At 43.0% G+C, this 20,837-nt stretch overlaps 1 protein-coding gene across 3 annotated transcripts in view; it reads right to left on the bottom strand.

Annotated features, from left to right (window-relative positions):
* LOC147637923 (dynamin-2A-like) overlaps positions 1 to 16,041 on the bottom strand; it is a 74,684-nt gene extending 58,643 nt beyond the window's left edge. For 2 of the 3 annotated variants that reach the window (XM_086799765.1, XM_086799768.1), the window contains exons 1-7: positions 15,290 to 16,041; positions 14,624 to 14,674; positions 14,311 to 14,431; positions 11,103 to 11,210; positions 10,770 to 10,831; positions 10,368 to 10,485; positions 9,930 to 10,272 (exon numbers count right to left, since the gene is read on the bottom strand). In XM_086799765.1, the coding sequence (XP_086655891.1) occupies positions 9,930 to 10,272; positions 10,368 to 10,485; positions 10,770 to 10,831; positions 11,103 to 11,210; positions 14,311 to 14,431; positions 14,624 to 14,674; positions 15,290 to 15,415 (929 nt within the window). In that variant the 5' untranslated portion in view covers positions 15,416 to 16,041. The remainder of the gene's footprint in view (positions 1 to 9,929; positions 10,273 to 10,367; positions 10,486 to 10,769; positions 10,832 to 11,102; positions 11,211 to 14,310; positions 14,432 to 14,623; positions 14,675 to 15,289) is intronic. The other variant, XM_086799766.1, reaches the window with a different exon arrangement.
* Positions 16,042 to 20,837: the final 4,796 nt, after the last annotated feature.

Genomic DNA, 20,837 nt, shown 5'->3' with positions numbered 1-20,837 from the left:
GGAAACATGCTAATGCAAAATGCGGACATGAAGAGAGAGTAGAGAGAGAGATATGGCTGGAAATTCAGTATATTCCTATGGTACAAAAAGATACCTAATTCTGTAGCCATAGGCTGCCTTCATACAAAAGGTGATAGACACCAAAATCTGTCCCTACTTGGACCCATTCCCTAAAGGAATGAATGACTACAACGATGAGCATCTTTGCCTATTTATAGGCGTTTGGACTCCTTGGGGAACTGGCCGACCAGCAGTCGGCCAGTCGACTAGATACCTAATCCCTAAATGAAGATGCGCCTGCAGCCGCCTCAGCTGACAGCTCCTGTGTTCTTTGGTTCAGCCGACAGCTCCTGTACTCAACCGACAGCATCTTCAGGTCATCACCAAGTCCCCACTGCACACTGTGCTCCATGTCCTAGCTTTAATCTGTTTTTCTTGGCTGCCCCTTTTGGATTAGCTCTGGGAATGTACATGGGCAAGCATGCACGTGACATTGACAAAGGAGTTTGAGATGACAGATTTAGGCTTACTCCATTTCTTTTTGGGATTGGAGATTTGCCAGACCTAGAGGGGGTTCTTTGTTTCTCAGCAACGGTATCTTCATGAGTTGCTGGAGGCCTTTGTGATGGAGAACTGCAAGCCTATTTCATCTCCGATAGACCCGAATACCAAACTGACAATACATGATCCTTGTAAGTTGTGAGCAGGTTGATGCCTCCTTGTATCTGAAGCTTGTTGGTTCATTGATTTGGTTGCTGAACACCAAATTGTACGTGAATTTTCCAGTGGGACTGTTGAGCTCATTTATACAAACACCTTTGCAGACTCATTGGGACACAGGATTGCTATATCTGCAGGGTGCGAAGGATCTTGGACTCTTCTATGACACTGGAGGGGGAACAACGGACCAATTCAATCTCCGAGAATGGAGTAACTATGATTGGGGTGGAGATCCAAACACGAGGAGATCTACATCAGGCTATGAATTTACCCTTGGCTCAGGAGCTATTTCTTGGAGCACCGAGAGGCAGCCAACTATTGCCTTGTCTTCTATTTCATCTCTGATAGACCCGAATACCAAACTGACAATACATGATCCTTGTAAGTTGTGAGCAGGTTGATGCCTCCTTGTATCTGAAGCTTGTTGGTTCATTGATTTGGTTGCTGAACACCAAATTGTACGTGAATTTTCCAGTGGGACTGTTGAGCTCATTTATACAAACACCTTTGCAGACTCATTGGGACACAGGATTGCTATATCTGCAGGGTGCGAAGGATCTTGGACTCTTCTATGACACTGGAGGGGGAACAACGGACCAATTCAATCTCCGAGAATGGAGTAACTATGATTGGGGTGGAGATCCAAACACGAGGAGATCTACATCAGGCTATGAATTTACCCTTGGCTCAGGAGCTATTTCTTGGAGCACCGAGAGGCAGCCAACTATTGCCTTGTCTTCTATTTCATCTCTGATAGACCCGAATACCAAACTGACAATACATGATCCTTGTAAGTTGTGAGCAGGTTGATGCCTCCTTGTATCTGAAGCTTGTTGGTTCATTGATTTGGTTGCTGAACACCAAATTGTATGTGAATTTTCCAGTGGGACTGTTGAGCTCATTTATACATACACCTTTACAAACTCATTGGGACACAGGATTGCTATATCTGCAGGGTGCGAAGGATCTTGGACTCTTCTGTGACACTAGAGGGGGAACGAAGGACGGATTCAATCTCCAAGAATGGAGTAACTCTGATTGGGGAGGAGATCCAGACACGAGGAGATCTACACGAGGCTACGGATTTACCCTTGGCTCAAGAGCTATTTCTTGAAGCAACGAGAGGCAGCCAAATATTGCCTTGTCTTCTATTGAGGAAGAGTGCCGGACTACTGCTTGCGAGGTGGTGTGGCTACAGAGGTTACTTAGCAAGATTGGGTTTCCACAGAAGGAACCCCCGGTCATCCAGTGCAATAACCAAAGGTGTATAGCTATTCCTCGGAACCCGGTCTTCCATGCCCAAACCAAGCATACAGAGATACAATACCACTTTGTTCGTGAGAAGATTTTGGCCGGTGACATCTTGCTTATCTTTTGTCCGATGGTGAAACTCTTCACGAAGCCTCTACCTCAGCGCATGCTCCGTCAACACTCCAGCTCACTAGGGTTGGTTCCACATCCAAGAGCTGAGAGGGGGTGTTCGCAATCATCTCCTGTCTATATCCTATTACTCAGTAGAGAGTGAGGACATCTATTGTGGGTGTGCCGCTCGGATAGGAGTTCTCTCCATTTTTCCTCATTGTCCATTTTTTCCTTGTTTTTATGGTTGTGGGGGACTGTACTATGTTGGCCGAACTAATATGTTGTTGGCCGACTCTTGTGTTGCTGGCCGACTTGATCCAAGACCACACTTTCACATGCTTTCTAGTGTGCTTTTCAGACATCACTCTAAAATTTTGATGACCAACTGCTATTATGTTAGCCGACTAGACATATTCCAATCGTGGGCCCATCTGGGGGCTGTCGACCCAATTGCTACTGGCCAACTGGCTACCCCCAAGTAGTATATATGCATGCCTTGCTCCCCACACCAGTTTTGTACCGGATCTCTTGTGTATATAGTAGAGTTTATAAAGCTTCTCTCTCCTACAGTTCTAGGTTTTCCTTCTCCCAACAAATTGTCTCATTTCCACTGCCCATTCCGACAAAAACTTGGCTAACAAGCTTGGGAAAAAGCATAAGTTGATATTTTTGGACTAAAACTTGGAGTACAAGCCAAGAAAAGCATAAAGTAGTTATTTTGGGCCAACCCGGTTACTTTTGGCAAAAAGGGAAAAAAGCACTTCAATTATAGGCTGGTCGACTTTATAAAAGCTGTAAGAGGCTCCTCTTTTGGATCATCAGCAAGTGCCCTTTTTCCCTCCCCGGCAGCAGTTCCTCTTCTTCTTTGCCCTGGCCGTACATGTGTTATGGGTGGCTGTTTGCTGTCCGTACAGTACCTTCTCCCTCCTTTCTACAAACAGGCCGTACAGCAGTGCTACTGAATACTCTCTCTCTTCTTCCTTCACTTGCCGAGCAAAGTAATAGCTGTATTGCAACTGCCATCAGATTCTGTCCGTACAGCCGTACAGAGGCTGCTCCAGCTCAAACGTGTGAAATCACCAAGGCCGGTTTGTGGGCTGTTTCCGGGGGAGATTTGGGGCTGTTTTCGGGACTGTTTTGGAGGAATCTGGGACAGTTTTGAGAGCTCTTCTACAGCTGATATGCGGCTCAGTTTTGGGGCTGTTTTGGCGCGCAGTTCAGGGTTGTTATCGGCTCCGTTCTGGGCTGATTTATGGACTGTTTATGAGCTCATTTATGGACTGTTTTGAGACAGTTTTCGGATGGCTTTTGGTGCTGTGTTTACTTCTTGGCACTGGATAGATATCTGGGCAAGAGTTGTGCTGATGCTTTGTGGAAAACCCGGTGCTGTATGCACCCGCACCTTGGTATCTTGTAAAAGCTTCTGTCTGAATAAAGAAGTTCCTAAGGGGGCCGGCCATTCCAGCTCAGTGCAACGTTATTGTATTGTTTATGGTTCTTCCTTTGTGTTTCCATGCTCTGTTTGGTATTTGAAGTGTTGGTCTATTATTGTTCTAGGAGTCCCCTGCTTGTGACACCTTCCAGTAATAACAAGTGCACGTGGAAATTCTGGAACAGGCTACAGTCATAAGTGATAATAAAGCACTAATATCACAGAGAAAAAAGGCATTTCAGATCAATCAGCCAACCACAATAATGGGAGAAAACTCTGTCAACTTAACGAGCCTACCTCGTATTTAGAATTCAACATGCCCAGCCTCCACTCTTAAATCAGTGCACCCAAAGAGTGAAAATTAGCAGCAATATGCACCCCAATGCAGCAGAACATGAGCCACTTCAAATCTCCACTTTTATCGTGCACTTGACAGAGGAGATATGTAGAGATTTTTGGAGTGCAAGTATTTGTGTAAGAGAATACACCATGCAATGTATGCAGGCAACACTCTAAAGAAGTAGGATCTTTCACAATTCAAAACTTAATTATGTGATATGATGGATGGCTAATCCACTCGAAAGGGATCTTCGATGGCTGATCTAGAATTGTTGACATAGGAGGCTATATACTAACAAATGCTAGGGTGCAATAGACAATAAGGCAAATAACCAGTGAGTGGATGCGCTGGAGTGTAACTATGTCAATAGCCCATGTGAACTGTGTTCGATATGGATGACATTATGTGCAGACTTGATCAAACCGACCGTTCCACGTACATTAGCCAATAATGCTCGTCACAACAAACCTACAATCCTGCCACTCTTTCCAAGTGCATCCGGAACCGTCTATGTACTCGTTCCAGCCTAAAAAACTCTAAACAGGGAGTCTAAGAGCGAGTCTACCAAACCCACGTATGGACTATAATGGAAAAAACAATCCACTCTAGCATGTAGCCTATTTGGTAGTGTGTCAAGTCTATCTAAGCTATCTCTACACCATCTAGCCACATAGGCCAACATCACCTCTAATACAAAGACACCGGACACTCAAGCAGCTCAACCATGGCTACTCCTTGAAGTGAGCGGTACATACATGATCTAGATTGTGCCCAACAAACAGACCTACTTTCATTAAACTTTGAAGCCTTACGTAGATCACATATTGCCTAGGACCATCCCAACAATAAATCCCTGAGCACTTCACAATCTTACAACTGGCTCAAGAGATGGTTATAAGGAGAGGAAGGCAAGCTTGCAAAGTGGCACAAAATACCCTGTTGCATTGAGAAGAACAGCCATCTCACACACTTGGGTAGGAGCCTAGATGCTGTTGATATGGAAGCGACCAAGATGTTCCAAAAGCTCCCAATCTTTCAACGGGCACACAACATGACCGTTTGGGGGGACAAGCCTACCTTCAGGTGCAGTCTCACCAGCTTAGCAAGGGAAACAAGATCATAATGGAATGGAAAAATACTATAAACCTTTGTGAGCTCCTCTTTCACAAAATATAGTATCATTACACAATCAATCAGCATGAGGAAGCCTATAAGAAGAGCATGTGCATATTCGCTGCGATTTGTAAATAAGTGTGGAAAGTAAATCCTTATTGTAAATATAGGCTGCAAACCTCCCATGGTGCCTTCATATTAAGCATGGACCTACAGGAGTGTTTTTGTCATAGCACTAAGACCTGACTAGCCAAGTGATGTTAGCCAGCACAAAGACCTGACAAGCAAAATATTCCTTGTTTTAAAATGCAGCGAAGTTAGGATGCCAAAATCAGGTGTGGAAGGATAGAACCGTATGTCATGTGCAAGAAATGCCATGACCAATCTCAGAGGCTAATCCAGAAGGGGCAGCCAAGAAAAAGATCATTAGAGATAGGACTTGGAGCACAAGGTGCAGAAGTGGCCAATGATGGACTTGGAGCAAGGCATGGAAGGCATTGAAGGATGTCCTGTCAGCTGTGTTAGATTCAAGGAAGGACAGTCGGCTGAGACAAGAGTTGTCGGCTGTACTGAAACTACTGTCGGCTGCTTACAGGATTGGTCGGCTGAACCAGAGGACACGGCGGCTGCAAGCGCTACAGTGTGTATGGATTTGAGACTAGTCGAACAGCGTTCAAGGCATTTAATGCACTGTAGACTGGCCGACCAGCAGTCAGCCAGTATGCCAAGTATTCAAGAAGGCCTATAAAAAGGTGCATATGCTCATAGGTAGAATCATTCAACTCCATATGAGTTGGGTCCAAGTTAGGGACAGATTCTCGTGATGTTCACCTTTTGTATGAAGGCAACCTAGGGCTGTAGAAGGGTTTTTTTTGTACCATATGAAATATACTGAATTTCCAGCTCTCTCTCTCTCTCTCTCTCTCTCTCTCTACTCTCCCTTCTGTCTGCGTTTTTGCATCAGCATGTTCTCAGTGGTGTTTACGGCTGAAAGAAGACTCTCATAGCTTCCGCGTGTTACATTGGTATCAGAGCATCAGGCTCAACAAAGCTAAACACTGATTCAGTCCCATATGATGGTGTACAGGTCCAAGGTACAGGAAAGTACACGGATACGAAGCCCAAGGCAAGGAACACAGAATTGGGAAGCGCTCCCAGGAGGTTTGTTGGTGGTGTTCCTTAAAGCCAAAGGGGATGGCAATCATGTGAGCCAGATAGGTTCTCAGGCAACGGTCCTGAGGGAGGATTATCCTCCAAGGGGTGATGTGAGAGTGCCAGACTCATTTCTCAGGAATGAAGACCAAGACAGTGTTCAGAGTCAAGGCAAGAATGGATTGGGGACTGGAGGGAACAAATGCATAGATTTTATTCAGATTCAGAGTGGTTTTGGAGACCGGGCCAGGTTTTCAATGAAAAGGGTTGCCAGAGTTGGATGGATGACAGAGGGACTCTCGGAACAGAATAGGATGATGACAGTCATCCAAGAAAAAAGTTGGAATCCCATCATCAAGTTTAGGAGAGAGGAATGTCATATGCAAGAAATGCCATGACCAATCTCAGAGGCTAATCCAGAAGAGGCAGCCAAGAAAAAGATCATTAGAGATAGAACTTGGAGCACAAGGTGCAGAAGTGGCCAATGATGGACTTGGAGCAAGGCATGGAAGGCATTGAAGGATGTCCTGTCAGCTGTGTTAGATTCAAGGAAGGACAGTCGGCTGAGACAAGAGCTATCAGCTGTACTAGAACTGCTGTCGGCTGCTTACAAGAGTGGTCGGCTGAACCAGAGGACAAGGCGGCTGCTGGTGCTACAGTGTGTATGGATTTGAGACCAGTCGGACAGCGTTCAAGGCATTTAATGCACTGTAGACTGGCCGACCAGCAGTCGGCCAGTATGCCAAGTATTCAAGGCCTATAAAAAGGCGCATATGCTCATAGGTAGAATCATTCAACTCCATATGAGTTGGGTCCAAGTTAGGGACAGATTTTGGTGATGTTCCCCTTTTGTATGAAGGCAGCCTAGGGCTGTAGAAGGGTATCTTTTTGTACCATATGAAATATACTGAATTTTCAGCTCTCTCTCTCTCTCTCTCTCTCTCTCTCTCTCTCTCTCTTTTTGCATCAACATGTTCTCGGTGGTGTTTAGGACTGAAAGAAGACTCTCAGAGCTTCCGCGTGTTACATTGGTATCAAAGCAACAGGCTCAACAAAGCTAAACATTGATTCAATCCCATATGATGGTGTACATGTCCAAGGTACACGAAAGTACACGGATACAAAGCCCAAGGCAAGGAACACAGAATCGAGAAGAGCTCCCAGGAGGTTTGTTGGTGGTGTTCCACAAAGCCAAAGGGGCTGGCAGTCCTGTGAGCCAGATAGGTTCTCGGGCAATGGTCGCAAGGGAGGATTCTCCTCCAAGGGGTGATGTGAGTGCCAAACTCATTTCTTAGGAATGAAGACCAAGACAGTGTTCAGAGTCAAGGCAGGAATGGATTGGGGACTGGAGGGAACAGATGCATAGATTTTATTTAGAGTCAGAGTGGTTTTGGAGACCGGGCCGAGTTTTCAATGAAAAGGGTTGCCATAGTTGGATGGATGACAGAGGGACTCTCGGAACTGAATGGGATGATGATAGTCATCCAAGGAAAAAGTTGGAATCCCATCATCAAGTTTAGGAGAGGGGGATGTTATATGTAAGAAATGCCATGACCAATCTCAGAGGCTAATCCAGAAGGGACAGCCAAGAAAAAGATCATTAGAGATAGGACTTGGAGCACAAGGTGCAGAAGTGGCCAATGGACTTGGAGCAAGGCATGGAAGGCATTGAAGGATGTCCTGTCAGCTGTGTTAGATGCAAGGAAGGACAGTCGACTGAGACAAGAAGACATTGAAGGATGTCCTGTCAGCTGTGTTAGATGCAAGGAAGGACAGTCGGCTGAGACAAGAAGAGCTGTCGGCTGTACTGGAACCATAGTAACATAAAAACCCGTTTTGCTCTCTCGAAACGGCATGAAACGTTTCTGGCACGAAAGTTTCGAAACAAACAAAACCTGCCCATTGAAATGGTGTTTCGCCCAAATGTAAAGTGAGGTCCAAAAAACGGGCGGGAGGTTTTTTTTTTTTTGCAAATGCGATTTTTGCCGTCGTTTGTGTCCTTGTTTGTTGCCCGTTTGCCACTTCATGCATCCGACGCTTCTTCTCGGCCGCGACCTGTTGCTCCGCCTCTTCTCCTCGTCCACTCCTCGTTTTCGCTCCTTCACTTCTTCTCCTCCACGCCTCCTCTTCCTCTTCCCTTTTCTTCTCTCTCTCTCTCCTCCTCCACGGTCCACCCCTCCTCTTCTCTCCTCCTCTTTCCTCCTCCTCTTTCTCACCTTTTCTTGTCTTCCAACTTTCTCTCCTTTTCTTCTCACCTCCCTCTTTTCTTCCAACTTGTTTCTTTCCTCCTCTCTTTCTCCCCTTTTCTTGCCCAAATTTCAAAAATACCAAAAAACCTACTTCCAAAAATGATGAATTTCATACCCACTAGTCCCAAAAAATGCATCTTCATCTTTCTGTTGGCTATGTTATAAATTTGGTATGTGTATATAAGAAGTGTCATTTCGAAACCTTTGCGTTTCGTCCAAAACAGACAAAACGAAACCTTCGAAACAACAAAACGGACGAAACGTTTCATGTTACTATGACTGGAACTGCTGTCGGCTGCTTACAAGAGTGGTTGGTTGAACCTGAGGACAAGGCGGCTGCAGGCGCTACAGTGTGTATGGATTTGAGACCAATCGGACAACATTGAAGGCATTTAATGCACTGTAGACTGGCCAACTGCTGTGGCCGACCAGCGGTCGGCCAGTATGCCAAGTATTCAAGAAGGCCTATAAAAAGGCGCACATGCTCATAGGTAGAATCATTCAACCCCATATGAGTTGGGTCCAAGTTAGGAACAGATTTTGGTGATGTTCACTTTTTGTATGAAGGCAGCCTAGGGCTGTAGTAGGGTATCTTTTTGTACCATATGAAATATACTGAATTTCCAGCTCTCTCTCTCTCTCTCTACTCTCCCTTCTGTCTACGTTTTTGCATCAGCATGTTCTCAGTGGTGTTTAGGGCTGAAAGAAGACTCTCAAAACTTCCGCGTGTTACACTATACCAGGATAAAGACAAAGGAATCTCTCCATCACCACCACCACCATTAACATTAACCATAACGAACTTTGACCACAAGAGCATAACTTACTCACTCTAGGTGGTAGCAATGAGCACTCATGGGCAGGCCAGCCACAAGCCTCCCTCATGCCTCCCATGCAAACAATAAGGAGACTTAGAATATCAATATATATACCTAGATGAATCCAAGAACATGCCCAAATTCACCTTTTAGGAACGTGCATGTTATATACTCATGGTAGTCAACCCACAAGACTCTATAACTATCAACTCCATTATGCATAGTATGTACTAGATACTACGACATCCCCACTAACGTCATCAGTGCCCAATAGTGAGACTTAGAACATCAATGCTGATTGTTTTGCATGTTGACCAGCAGCTGTGCAGGGTAATTGTAGTGCTCATCAGCACAAAGAAATATTAGCTATCGGACAGGAGGCAGAACAGCAGCTTGGATTGTGGAGATACCTACAATTTTTTTCCTGCAAGGCCAACCAGACCGACTGACAATACTGATGGCAACTGTATCCTCCAGATAATTATGCAAAAGAATAGGCCATCTAAATGCAGTGGAGATCTTCAACTAGATCAAACCTCTTTGTACAGAAAATACTGAAACCCCTTGCTAAGACTGTCAATTATCTAATGCATACATGTGTTCCATATTTGAAGAAAAGAGGTATCAGAATACATGTGGACTGCTATGGAGAATTAAACAAATAACGCTTCTGCACATCCTAATTACACAAGTCACCTTTAACAGATCATTTTTTCAAAACTGCAGCAAACCTTCACACGCACCCTGAAAGAATGCTTGGCAACCGCAATTTAAGCCGCTTACGAATCTGCCGTGCAAAAGTATCCATTAATGCATTCCTTCCTAGCTTAGATTGAGGTGCACTGCTTAGTATCGACTTTAAGTTCTCCATCTCTGCTCTCCAAGCTGTCTCCAATGAGTTATCAGCTCCAACAGAACCAGCATGAGCTGCTGCAATAGAGACAGATTGACCAATCAAGGCCACCCACGGGACATCTAGTGTAATAGATGGCCCTTGGCCCACAAGAAGGGCTTGAACAGCTGCCAGATTTCTTGGATCAGAGGCTGCCTGATCAACTTTACTGATCACTCCAACAGTCCTAGAGCCTGCACAAGACCAAGATCAATCACAAAGCACTTCAAAATGCTAAGTTTGTCTACCAAACATTGAAAAACAGAGACTCCTTGCAATACAGCATTACCATCAGGATCCAGCTCGTGTGCCAGTCGAAGACCTCGACAGCTAGAAATTTCTGGGGCTTGCGAAGCAGGAACAACTATAAGGAGAATGGCGTCGCTGTGTTCAGTAAATTCGTTTACCTGCAGATATCATATTGCATTCAAGCAGTGACCACAGGATGCAAAGATACCAGTTGCACTAAGATAGTACTGATTAGTGAAAGCAAAGCAAGCCTGCAGCAAACTAGGAAGGGAGGATCTTGTCCAAAAAGTTGTTCGCTCAACATTGCACTACGCATTTCAAAGATTACCAACCAAAGCCTCACATGGATCGCTCAAACACCCCAATGGTCATAGACACGTTTCAAAGAATTGTCAGTGAAGAGACAAGAATATCATTCAAGAGCTTTCGAATGTTAACTCACCATGGAGTCTTCAGACACCCGTTGGTCAAGACCAGGGAGATCTATCAGTTTAAGTGGAGGAGCTGCAAAACACATAACAAATGAAATCAACTCCTGCAGCCATTTGCATATTTTTTGCTAGCAGATCCACACAAATTCCTTTAGATTTGGAGAAGATCAGTGAGTTGCAGACTGCTTTTGATGATTAATGCACAAAGCCAACTCTCTAACCCAATAAAACATTTCCATGATGCTACAAACATTCCCTTCCTGAAGCAAAAACCATTCACCATGGACTACATGGCAAGTTGAACAACACACGTAAAAAGCATAGCACTCCAATGGAGGTCTAACCTGTGCTTGAACGAAGCTTAAGGTGAATTTCATCAGGACGTCCTCTTCCTGAAGAAGAAATTGCAATTGCTTTGCTGAGCTTATCTTGTAAGGAGTGACGAATTGCACCTGTAACATTTGAACAAAGATTAAAACCGTGAAACCCAAACTTCAGAAAGCAAATATTCAGTCCTTGCAATACGAAGCCCTACACCCATAGCTACTCTTTATTGCATGTTATAAAGTGGCAACCGTAGATAAATACAATCCTTCAGAAATTAAGGCTGTTCTAGAATATCCTGTGACACTAGATGTTCAGGATGTAGGCTCTTTTCTTGGCTTGTGTTCTTATTGCACACATATATTCAGCACTTTGCTCTCATGCACTTTATGAACCCACCAAAAAGGGTGTACTCTTTCAACCTCTCTAGCAGACCATTACTTCCGCCACCATGTTCGTTGTTGCAGTGTTGATGGAAGAAAAGCATCCATTAGCCACTTTAAGGTGAATCACAACAATTTTGATGTTGTGCATCTGATCTCAAGGCCTGGTGTAGCTGAGAATCTTGGGGCCTTTCAGTCTATGTTTGAATTTCTGTACGACTTCACTGGCTTCATCAAGGCCTAGTTTGGTAGTTGTCCATGCATTTGAATTGTGAAAGTGTAAATTTATTGTTTGAACTAATCATCAAAGTCTTAAATACTTTTTAATGCAACCATCAGTTTTAGATATAACAGTGTGAAGTAGGCTGCCTTATTGCCTCAGTTCATGTTCGAAGTTTCAGCCCACCATGAACCATGGAAAGGTGGAGCAAATGTAGGAAGTAGATTAGGTGCTTCATTAGGCATTAATCAAGGTGATAATGACTTGTACATGAACCTACTTAAAGAAGCACAATCTAATGGAAAAAAATACGAGTTCAAGTCCCATCGTTATGTTGTTATTATGTTGCCTATTTGATTGGCATTAATCATTAGGTAATTAGACTTGTTATTATGCTAAACGTTCTTAACTCGCATTTCTACCCACCTTAAGCCTTCTCATATCATTAAACCTTTTTTTTTTTGCTTTTTTTTTCAGGCATTTCTCTGTTGCCTATCATAACAACTTCTCGACCTTAATACTTATCCAGCTGATTATGCAGATTTTGGCTCAAGTATGGACTCTAGTTACTTTCCTCTTCACCCATGGTTATCTTTCCTTTAATAGAAAACTCTTTTTGGCCATAGTCACATGGGATGCAAAATGGGGACAAGGAACGGGGACGGAAAAGATTGAGAATGGCCATTCCCTGTGACTATAGACTGACATGGGACGAGAATGGGAACGGGAAGATGCTGCCATCCCCGACATTCCCAAGTCTAAAAATGCCCATTCCCTGTGACTGCTTTTGGCTTGAGATGAACTTGAAGATGTATCTCCAAGTATCCATTAGAATGCTTAATATGTAAACCAAGTATTCCAAAGATAAAACTCCTTGAGTCTTCTTTGTTTGCCAATCATAGAGATTTTGAAATTTGGCTTACATTTTCCCACTTCTTAAAAAGTCACCAGATTTCGACTATCATTGACAGCTTTAGCAAGTAGGCTCTTATAAGAAGATGACCAAAGCACAAGAGGCTGCCCATTTATCTATTAAGCATGTGTTCAAATATTATCGGCTCTCCATTGTCTTTAACTCTCCTAGTGTTTTCACAAGCAACATTTTGCCTTATCCCAGCCTTTGAATGAAACTGTCTACTATGACCCTCTAGAAGTGATCTCTATAGAACTGCATCTTTGTGGGTAGCTCCAAGGGGCTGAGCCACGTGGTGTGGTTGTGCAACCTGGGGGTTCATATCAAATGGGAGAGACAGAGGGACGGACCATCTATAGGGTGAAAAGTTGGTAAGCGATCCACATAGAGTCCATGTGAGAAACCCAGTGATTCTAGCATCCCATACTCAATCATGCCCCTGCTTTGCTAGTTGTTGGCAGTACTCCCAAGCAAGCCTTGGTAAGATGTGGCTCTATCTAGGATGTGGAGGCAATGTACATAGATCACAATCAAGAAATGTGCATTTACCACGAGGGGGATCGCCCCAAACTCTGCCATGATGATAGGATGTACAACCAATGGTTTACTATAGATGGTGCAAGAGACCATCATGACATGAAGCCTCTCAATCCTCCTTTGGTCCTTCTCATCAAGTTTTGGCCCCAAGAAGGGACCCTAAACATCACCGTTGGCTCTATGTCCTAGTTTGAAAGCTCAAAACTCAACCTTGGCCTCCGAAATTGCCCCATAAATTTGGTCATTAAGCTCCAATTTCCTAGCATGAAATCGAGCTTAGATACCGATAGAAACACCCCAAGTAAGAAAATTAAGAAGTCCACTTACTTGTGTGTCCACCAAAGATAGATGCTCACATAAACACACTTGAGAAGCCCATCCAAGCATCTACAAACCATTGACATCTACACGTAAACAACATATACATACATGAGGTCATAGGTGGGTACAACTAGCACTTGTCACCCCTCTCCACCAAAGGTCAAGGTCCCACCAAGGAACTCTCCCACAAATGAGCCACAGATGGTCCTGTAGTTGATGTGTCAACTAATCTTTGGACTGGAAACTAATCTAGTTTCTGATGAAGAACTAGCCATGATACATCTCATCAGTCCTCAGATCCATGTGCCAAGACGATATAAAGACATGTACATAGTAGATATATGGAGATTTAGGATAAAAGACCATTGCGAGCCCTCACTTGGCAGACAGTTGCGGAGGGATTGTGAGGCATTCGGGTTTACACAGTGAATTAGACTTATGATGCTAGTGCCTGGTCCAGGGGGAGGGAGAAGCTTTAAAAGTGCACCCTTTTCTCCATCCCCTCACTTGAAGCAACCACAGCCCACCTGTGCCCTATCAGCACTCCAGAAGCCTGATATCAGCAGTTGCAGAAGCCTGCACCTCCTCAGCAATCAGAACCACATGTTGGTGGCATAGTATGGGGAAGGTTACTGGTAAATTTTCAGCCACAGCCATTGTACTTATCAGTCATCTTTGACATGGCACAATCTTGCTGCTCTTTATTTCAGCGCCCACTGAAGACAAAACCTATGAAAAAAAATCGCTGCCTTGCAACCCTAATCAGCTTCATGCCACTTGTTAAACTTTTTTGACAAATCTATTCATGCATCCAAAAATATTTGTGATTGCAAGAGGTACATGTCAATGCTTACTTGCAGAAACTTGTTGCGATTTGTTATCAATCTGTACAACCAACCCTCTACTGGTCACCGAGTCATCACGCTCCATGTCGATAACAATGGGTGCTCTTGTAGCGCCATTTTCTCCAGTTGGCTGCAAAAGCACCCAAAACGCAGTATTAGCATTGCAGCAGGATGGGGAGTTACACACATGTCTCAAGCATCTGGGCATTCAGCTCCAAGAGTGCCATCACTGCTTCAGACAAAACACTACATTGTCACTATCATTTTGTTTTTGGTCATGGAGGGAGTGTTGTCACCCCATCTTAGCTCAAAAAATACGTACCAGCACAGGATGACCTATTAGGCTGTTGAGCACTGCTGATTTCCCAGCACCCTGTCAATTAAGTTTAAATGAGCAAGTTACTCAAACGCAACAACTTCAATTCCAACCAGCTAAAAAGCATTGCAAATTTGAGACCCCTACTCCATTATAAATGAGGCCGACAAAATGCATAGGGTTGCGTAAGTTTCATGCTACCAACAAAGTTGAAAAGATCACATAGCAATAGATCAATAAATGGCATTAATCAATGGTGTTGTTACCTGCAATAACATAAGGTTACCACACCACCATTCAATGGTGATGTTACCAAGGGGGTACATCACCATTGTTCAAAGGACGAGTTACCAAGGGGGCACATGATGTTACCATAAGACGTCACCATAACTCAATAGTGATGTTACCAAGGGAGTACACAGGATCCCCCTAAGATTAAGTAGCCATCATGCAATGATGTTTTTACCAAGAAGGTACGAAGATTACCATTACTCAATAGCAATTTCAAGATAAGATCACTTAGCTTAAATCAATATTGCATGTCAAAGGTGACGATATCAAGGCAGTGAGGTACATAAGATCACATAGCTTCTATCAACAGAAAATGCTACCGACAAAGATAAACAAGATCACAAAATAGACACCAATAAACAAGATGGTTTGAGAACATACAACGTTGCCTAGAGCCACCACACTGAGAAAACCAGATGCCTTTTTTGTCGTCTCATCGGGATCTTCGTCTGACAGAAGTGTCGACGCTTGGCGCATGGATTGAGCTAGCTGTATTAGATTCTCCATTTCCCCAACAGTATGAAACCTGGGTTCTATGTGATTCAAATCCTTAGCCCTGCTTTCCAGATGCGGTCCTGGGTGTCAAACAGGGCTGTAGGGGAGAGCTAGGATGGCACTGTCTTCACAGCGGCTCTCTCAATGATCCCAGTACGAGACAATGATCCCAATAGTACGATCTGAGTTTCTGTGCTCTGATAAGCTATGTGAGATCTTGCAGTTTTGAGTTACAAGGGCGAGCGATGATCGGATCAGCTCTCAAGAGAACGCAGACGATGAGCGGCTGCAGCAGAGATCCTTTCAGCTATGGAAGGGGGGCAGGCGGATTACTCTGAAGCAGTATTTTGCCTGGCAGCAGGTATGGCGATGAAAACCTCCGAATCAGCGAGAAGGAGAAAGACGAATACCTCTGTATTGCAGATGGCTCGACAAGAAGACAGCAGTTAGATCTGATGTTTTGATGAAGCTCCCACCTCTTCCCCGAGCTCGGCAGCGAGGGTGCTTTGAAGGAATGCAAGGCAATGAACTGCGCAGTAAAATGTATGTGACATCAATGACCTTGTGGTGCTCTTTAGTAGTAATTACCTACCTTTTTCCCCTCCCTCCGACTTGCTCCACGGTCCACTCGATGATGTAAAAAAGGCAAGGTTTTTCGATTTATTCTAAAGCGACCCTATCGATACCTATTTTTGCCTACAATCCCCATCCATTGCTTGACAAAGCGCTTGGTGTGGCGACCAAAACTTATGTAGCAGCAATAAAGTGATAACCTCGTGATGTCAAATGGGGAGACAGGCTTGTTGTTGGCACACGTGCGCGTGCACACACAGAGTGATATTAATATCTATGAAAGGCCAAAATGACCTATAAGATGAAGTATATATCATAGAGACCATATCGGGCTTAAGCTAAATCCACGGTCTGACAAATAAAGCAAAAAAAGAACATCCTACTAATCAACTAGCAAATCTACAGAACAATCATTTTTACATTTTTTTGGGGTTTGGGTTCTGGTTGTGGCTTCCAAAAATCCGCAATCAGAGCTCTTGGTAGATTGCTTGCTTGCTTGCTTATCGAGCTGCTTTGTCATTAGCTAATTATGCATTCTTTAACTTGAGTTTCATATTCCTTTGCAGTTCATAGCTTTGCCTTTAAGTTCGCTTGATTGTTCAAGAACCCCAAACTTATAAAATTTTGTATGATGTGTAATTATTGCATGATTGCCTTGCCACAAAACTATAGCAAGTACTAGCTCTAAGTCGATCATTAGTATAGCTTCATGTAGTTAAGCATTTTAGAATCCTTCTCATCTCCATCCAAGTACCATCCTTCAAGTAACCGCCCACATGGATCAAAGGGAACTTTGACTACCTCGATTCATTAGTTGGCTATGAATTTTAATTTGATATGGTCTTTCAAATCTCTAAACCATCATTTTGATGTTATCGAGGGTTTCGGTTCATCTCTTCTTTCACCATTGCAATAGTTTCTTCTTTATATGGAATTGTTATGCTTGGATTGTTTTCTAGTTGTTAGCACGATTATCGTCTACTTCATGAAGTAAGATCTTGAGGCAAAGAGGGAAGTTTCTTAATGGTGGATATCTTTTATAGTATACTATTTGCTAAAGGGTACTAACAGAAGTGATCTCGTCATCCTTACATGTTAGTAAGAAAAGGGGGTTCTAGTAGAAGTGTTTTAGTCATCCTTTCATGTTAGGGGGTACAAGAGGACAAGGTGGAAGACTATAAGAGTGGATGAGGTGTCTCAATGGTAGGTTGGGCGATGTTGAGGGCACATGTGGTTATTCTAAGTGTAGGTTCTAGAAGTGGGAGGTTGGTAATTTAGTGTTGTGAAGTAGAGTACCAAAAAGGAGGAAGGAAAAGGAGGTAGGATAAGGGGGGAGGAAGTTGTCTGATAGAAAAGAAAGCAATGACTGGCAATCAAATGAATTGATTAGATGGAGAGATCGTGCAGATGAAGACAACATGTGGGAGATTGTTGATTCAATTTGATGCTAATATTCAAATTCTATCTCTGAGTCTTCCTCTCGCTAGGAGAGAGGAAATGTTACTTCACTCCAATAGAGAGATAGATTGATTTATAAGATGGAGAGATCACGTAGATGAAGACAACAAGTGTGGATATTGTCGCTTCGCTTCGATACTAATATTCAAATTTAGTTTCCAAGTCTTCCTCTCACTAGAAGAGAGAGAATATTGTGTCCCATGTCTGAGCAAAATGAGACTAACATGGAGAGGGTAGCGTGGAAACCTGCCAAATAGTTTATTATAATGAGAATTGATTTATGGGCTATATAGCTAGGTTTCTGGCCCATTTGTTAGGAGTTCCTTTGTGAGACTCTAACCTTGGGAGAGGGACCTCCCAAGGACCCAACTATTGGTTAGTCTAATGGCTAGCCACACTGGTGAGGATTGGGGGTGCACAGTGTGGGACGTGCATGCCTTGAGGGTACATGTTACGCTACGATTCTCTTAGTCTCTAGCTCAAGGAGACTATGGTTAGGTGTGTTAGCTTAGGAAATAACCCGCCTTAGTTGTATTGTTACTTTTACCTTAGCTTAGGGGGGTAACTTAGGAATAAGATCTCAACGTGCATGTAGGATCAAAGATAACACTTTGTTTCTCAATCTAGATGGTTATTTATGCGCTAACGCTGATGTATACAAAAGAAGAAATACATAAAGTCAGTTATATATCTTTGTTTTGCAATTATGTGTGTGAGTATTGTAATGTTCAGTAATCTATGTGATGATTGTGTGAATTTGTGTGTGAGTACTGTAATATTCTTTAATCTATGTGTTTGATGATCATCTAAATGTTTATTAATGTCACAATTATGTTTAATGTTAAATCTATAAATATTGTGTTGGTTTATCTACCAACACTTTTGTGGCGATCCTACATCGATTCCTTGCACATGCTCTTGTTTGTGATCAAAGCGTCATGCAAATTTTGCATGGATTTGGCATGGGTGGATTTTCAACCCTTACCTATTAAGCTATGGATTGTTCACGATCTCTTAGGATATCCTTCAGTCCGTCTTTGTTGTTACTCAGATAATGATGGTGTTCATCGTTCCGTCTTACACGTTGACGTGTTCTCCTTATGTGAAGAGGTTTCATCTATTATGCATATCTCTGTGTTGTTACTCAGATAATGATGGTGTTCATCATTCCGTCTTACACGTTGACGTTGTCGTGAAGTGTGCGGTACAGCCAGGAAAGTACGAAACTTCTAGCTGTGAGAGTGAATGTCAAATCCTACAAGGAATTTCACGTACAAGATTTCCCAAGGAGTATTGAACATCATTGTTTCCATTGACAAATACATGTGTCCACTTCCCTCAATACATCCTTGAATTCATTCAGATGATTGCACAGAATTGCATGAAATCCCTTTGAACCATTCACATGTGGGCATGATAAAGCTTTCTTTACCTGAAAACCTGCCTTAATATTCTAACATTTCACAAGCAAAAATTGCATTTGGCATAGCTTTCACATACTCATAATTTTCAAAATCCATATGAGAAGAAGGTATGGCAAATTTCCCTCAGCTTCAATGCATTTTTCATCAATCATCGAGCTCCAAATTCCTTAGCCTTTTTCCCATGCTCTCTCTATTCAATTCCAATTTCTTTTTGGTGTATCTAATATTTGATTTTCTCCATTCATGTATAGTGAGAATATTTTATTTAAGGGAAATAAGCAAACAAACACTTAGCTGGCGAATTGAAAACGTGTTCTCTTTATTTACATCACCAACCACAGCTATGCGCCGGATATTCGAAGGTGGTAAATCGCAAGCAGCTTCGCTGTGTTTTGTTCTTCCAATGTAGATTTTTCCCAGATTTGTATCATCATATAGTACTAGAATTATTCTCTAATTCTAGCACCTACAAAGCATATACAGAATGTATATTCAAAAGATTCAGATCTCTGGTAGGTTCGACGCTGAGCTTCGACGCTGAGTATTGATTTTCCCCACTCTGGTTTTCGCCGTGAAGCTCCGGCCCTTTTCCTCTCTTTCCCCGCGGCGATCTAGGCGGCCCCCCTTCCACATTCTGCCAGCTGTCCCTGCCATAAGGAAAAGCTGCGCCTTTCTCTAGAAGTTCCCCCCCCACGTTTTTGTTAACCTTAATACTAAGGTTATTAAACATAACCTTAGCATTAAGGTAGCAAAACTTAACCATAAGACTCCCAGCATTAGCACCATGTTTTAAGTCTTAACCACAAGACTCCCAGCATTAGCACCATGTTTTAAGTCTTTACTTTCTGCATTAGATACACGTAAGATACTTATGTTTCTACATGATGATCCATGAAGTCCAAGTGCAGCTTTCTATCCCAACATTTCCCAAACATTCAATGAACTCTTCGGCACTGTGATACCTTCATAATTTATAAGTCATCATATCGGCCCATGTGATTTATAGAATCCCCAATTGCCCATTCAAGTATTTCTTCAGCCTTTATAAATGCATTCCTTTGTGCATTGGTATGCCCTCATGCCATCATATATATCCGGATGCTTCTAACTTGCCCATGAACTCTGAGTAACAGCAAAAACATCATCCTCCATACTCATATACAAAAAAAAACTCCTAAATCTGACTCAGCCTCAGCTTGTCTTATTGAACCTCATATACAATATGAACATATGTACATGGCATCATATAATGACTCATCATGGCACTTAACCCATGCATCTGGATGTATATTTGACGGCCTCACATGCACGGTTTCATATCATAGACGTGCCATGGCACGACATCCACCCCCTCTAAACCTGCACATCCTCTGGTATGTGCCAAATCATCATCAAGGTCCACATATAACTGAATGTCGTCTTCATCTTCTGTAGTTCCAGGAAGATCATCCTCTTCCTCTTCAATCATATCCATACTTCCACTGTCAAGCCTCTCATCCTGAATCTCTTGTGAATCAAAAGGATCACTGTCATGCCTTCTTTTAAATATCTTGACTCTTTTACCAGCCACAAGATTCTTTACTTCTGTTCCATCAAGCTCACACAGAGTATATGTGGCATTTCCATGCACATGCCTGACAATGTAAGGGCCAAACCATCTTTTTGCAAATTTTCTTTGAACAGTGAATTGGTTGTCAAGGCTACTATCATACATTAGAACCCAATCACCTTCTTCAATAGGTTTTGGCCGGAGTCTGTGTCTACTATCAAATCTTTCTTTATTTTTCAGCCTTGCATCTTTCAGGCGAGCTTTAGCAAGCTCTACATCTTCAGGTCTCCTCTCCAACTGTCTTATTCTCAATGCAAGGAGGTCATCTCTGCTCAATCCTTCCATCCAGGGCAATACATTCCAAGTTAGAATTACTTCTTCAACTGGCATCACTGGCTTCTGACCATACATTAATTCAGCAGGCATGTAT

The sequence above is a fragment of the Cibotium barometz genome, chromosome 6 (assembly GCF_041138505.1).
Source record: "Cibotium barometz isolate CiBa-2024 chromosome 6, ASM4113850v1, whole genome shotgun sequence".
NCBI classification, from domain to species: domain Eukaryota; kingdom Viridiplantae; phylum Streptophyta; class Polypodiopsida; order Cyatheales; family Cibotiaceae; genus Cibotium; species Cibotium barometz.
This window is presented reverse-complemented; position numbering and strand designations above follow the sequence as displayed.